This window comes from Austrofundulus limnaeus, unplaced genomic scaffold (genome assembly GCF_001266775.1).
Source record: "Austrofundulus limnaeus strain Quisiro unplaced genomic scaffold, Austrofundulus_limnaeus-1.0 Scaffold713, whole genome shotgun sequence".
In the NCBI taxonomy this organism is placed as follows: Eukaryota; Metazoa; Chordata; class Actinopteri; order Cyprinodontiformes; family Rivulidae; genus Austrofundulus; species Austrofundulus limnaeus.
Window position 1 is genome coordinate 150295 of NW_013953115.1, and position 3233 is coordinate 153527.

Here is a 3233-nt window from a genome sequence, read left to right on the forward strand (position 1 = left end):
AAAAAGTGCTTCAAAATTTAGTTTTATGATTATATTTCAGACACTTCATTATATTTTGACAAAATGCAATTTTTGTTAACATTTTAGTCAAAACACTATATTTGCCTATTTCTCCATATACAACTTTTGGACTTAATCCTGGTTTCGATGTGACGGGTCACATATATAAAATTAACTACGACCAGAAAACAACAACAGTGAGAGTTCTGAGCGTCTGGTTTTTGTTTCTGTCCAGGTTTGAAACTCCAGTTCCCAGTCTTCCCCACTGAACAACACCTCTTCATCTCAGAGACTAAATGCGACTGAAGAAGGGGGCTTGTGGGCATGAAGTGGCTGGGCGAATCCAAGAACATGGTGGCGAACGGCAGACGCCACGGGAACAAGCTGACTGCCGAGCAGCCCCTGAGCCAGACCCGCTCTCAGCACGCGCAGCGGGCGGCGCAGCGCCAACTCAGAGGCCACCAGAGGAGCCGTCGATGCAGCCGCAGTGAGTCCAGGCTGAGGACCTGTGGGCCGGCGTGTAGCGACCGCGTGCTAACAGCTGTGTGTGTTTGTGTGTGTGTCTCAGGGTGTAACGCTGCTACTCTGGAGGCGGAGCGGCGCTACGTGCCCTCCTCAGGAATGACGGCCAAGGAGCTGTGTGAGAACGATGATCTGACCACCAGCCTCATCCTGGATCCGTACCTGGGCTTCCAGACCCACAAGATGAACACCAGGTGGGTTTCTCTCAGCGGAGGAACAGGATGGTCTTAGCAATGTCTGCTACATCCAACTGTCTGTAGAAAACACTAGAATCAACATGTCTCTGTCACTTTTACAGATACAGAGCTAAAACCTGGTGTGGTAGTAGCTGAGGGTCATTCTTAACACCAGGGTTCCTGCAGATCCTTTAAAAGTCATAAAAGGCCTTAATTAGCCTTAAAATGTCTTAAATCAATCTTCAGAAGTCTTAAAAATGTGAACACGTTGTAAGTAGGATGATTTTAATTCATCTCAAATATTAAAATAATTGGTAACATTTATTTATTTAAATATTCACATGCAGACATTCCCCTTTGACATCACTTCCTGTTATTTCACATGCAAATATCTCAACAACCGTCCATCTGAGTAATGTGAAATTAGTTTTGTAATATGTTANCCTTTGACATCACTTCCTGTTATTTCACATGCAAATATCTCAACAACCGTCCATCTGAGTAATGTGAAATTAGTTTTGTAATATGTTAATAAAGTTGTCTTTTCAAAAATGCATTAACTTTTCTTACAAACTTTGATGTCACAGACACTTTAAGGTTTCATCTGCAGCAAACTGGGGTTAAGACCCCCCTGTGGGTCCTAAAACTCCCCCCTGTGGGTCGTTAAACTGACTGCTAAGAATGTTTCTGCTGCAGTTAGATATGGATAAAAACAGTTGGTCTATTAGCAATATTTGAATAATTCAACCAAAAATACTTTGATTCATGAGTTTCTGCTACGTTTTTTTCATTTGTGTTTATTATAAAATTGGTCTTAAATTTAATTTCAGTTGGCATTAAAAAGTCTTAAATGTAACTTGCTTTAAACTGTAGGAGCCCTCTGAGACCTCAACCTCTGAGCTCTAACAGCTCCAACCCTCATTCCTCCACATCAGATGGTCTAAAGCTCTGACAGCAGAGCTGCTGGCTGATGAGTAGGGCTGGGGATCSATTCAGATTTCCCAAATCGCTTCGATTCACGATTCGGTTTGATTGATCTTTAAATTGGTGAAGGATATCAAGCAGTAACACACTTATTTTGATATAGAAGACATTTTCAAAGGAACTAATTCTGTAAATAGAAACTGATTCTAACTTGGTTTGTTGGTAAAATTATAAACATTAAGAACAAACTTGTAAATTGGAGTTTAATCTTGAAACAAAACTCAAGTTTCAAAGGTTTAAACTAAAAAGGATTTGGCAGAGAAAGTGTTGTTGATACTTTAGTTTTATAGAAACTAATAATAATTTTCTTGATCACTGAGTGATTGAATCAGGTTACAGGAGAAGAGGTGGGATAATAAAATCTGCCCACTCTTTAGAGTGTATGATAATGTTTCTGTTAGCTTCTGTTCAATAAAACTTATTAACGAGAATAAAGAAATAAAAACTTCAGCTAAAACATTTCATCACTGTGAATTATATTAAGGTGTTTCTAAAATTTATAAATAATATTAGTAACAAAACCAAACGATTTTGTTGGACTGTCATCTTTCACACATTTATACATGTAGAGGAGAACATTTTCAAAAGTTTACATGTCGTAGTTTTGGTTCGAGCCGCTCGAAGCTTTGTTTCCTGCTGCCTCGTCTGAGTGAAATCTTTTATCTTTGAGTTCAGCTGAGAATCAGCTGTAATGTTTGTGATTCTTTGTTTCTTTTGTTTTGATCCAGAAAACTTGTTGTCTGGAGCTAACGTTAGCTCTGAACGTCAAAGTGACGTAAAGCTACGGCAAGCCAGGAGTGACACACAGCTTCATCGCACACAACATCCATGAGGAAAATTTGATCTCCTGACTTATGAATCGATTTTCCCAAATTTGAACGAAAATCAATCCAGATCGATTAAATCGATTTTTTTTTTATTATTTATTTATTTACCATTATTTAACCCGTTTATTAAACCCAGCCGTAGTGATGAGCTTTCCTTCAGCTGATGCTAGGCTTTGATTTGTCTTAATGTTTCTTTCCAGATTTCGACCAATCAAAGGAAGACAAGAGGAGCTGAAGGAAATCATCGAGCGCTTCAAAAAGCACGACAACCTGGAGAAAGCCTACAAAGCTCTGACGTCAGGAGACTGGTGCCGAAACCTGTTCCTGCACAAGTCCAAGGCTCAGGAGAAGCTCTTCAAGCAACATGTGAGCACGTCACCTCACTCCTGAGACGGGCACCCGCCCCCGGCAGGTCAGCTGCTAACGTTTCGTTTCACACAGGTGTTTGTTTACCTGCGGATGTTCGCCACAGACAGCGGCTTTGAGATCCTGCCCTGCAACCGATACTCGTCCGAGCAGAACGGAGCTAAGATTGTAGCCACGAAGGAATGGTGAGACCCTCCTGCTGCTTAGAAACCCCTGATCTGCAGCCTGATCCAGTCCCCGTCTCGAGCTGCGTTTCCATTGCAAATGTTCACAAAACTTTGTCGATATTCTGTTAACGTCGAAAAAACACACACAACTGCAGTGTTTCCATTAAGTAAGAAATGTTATTAAAGTCACG

General features: G+C 40.8%; 1 protein-coding gene across 1 annotated transcript in view; it reads left to right on the forward strand.

Moving 5' to 3' along the window:
• kmt5b (lysine methyltransferase 5B) overlaps positions 1–3233 on the forward strand; it is a gene marked incomplete in the record, with an annotated part of 14593 nt that overhangs the window by 2635 nt on the left and 8725 nt on the right. Inside the window, 4 exon segments of the mRNA XM_014028036.1 lie at positions 236–487; positions 569–716; positions 2710–2875; positions 2951–3060. Of these exon segments, the coding sequence (XP_013883490.1) occupies positions 325–487; positions 569–716; positions 2710–2875; positions 2951–3060 (587 nt within the window).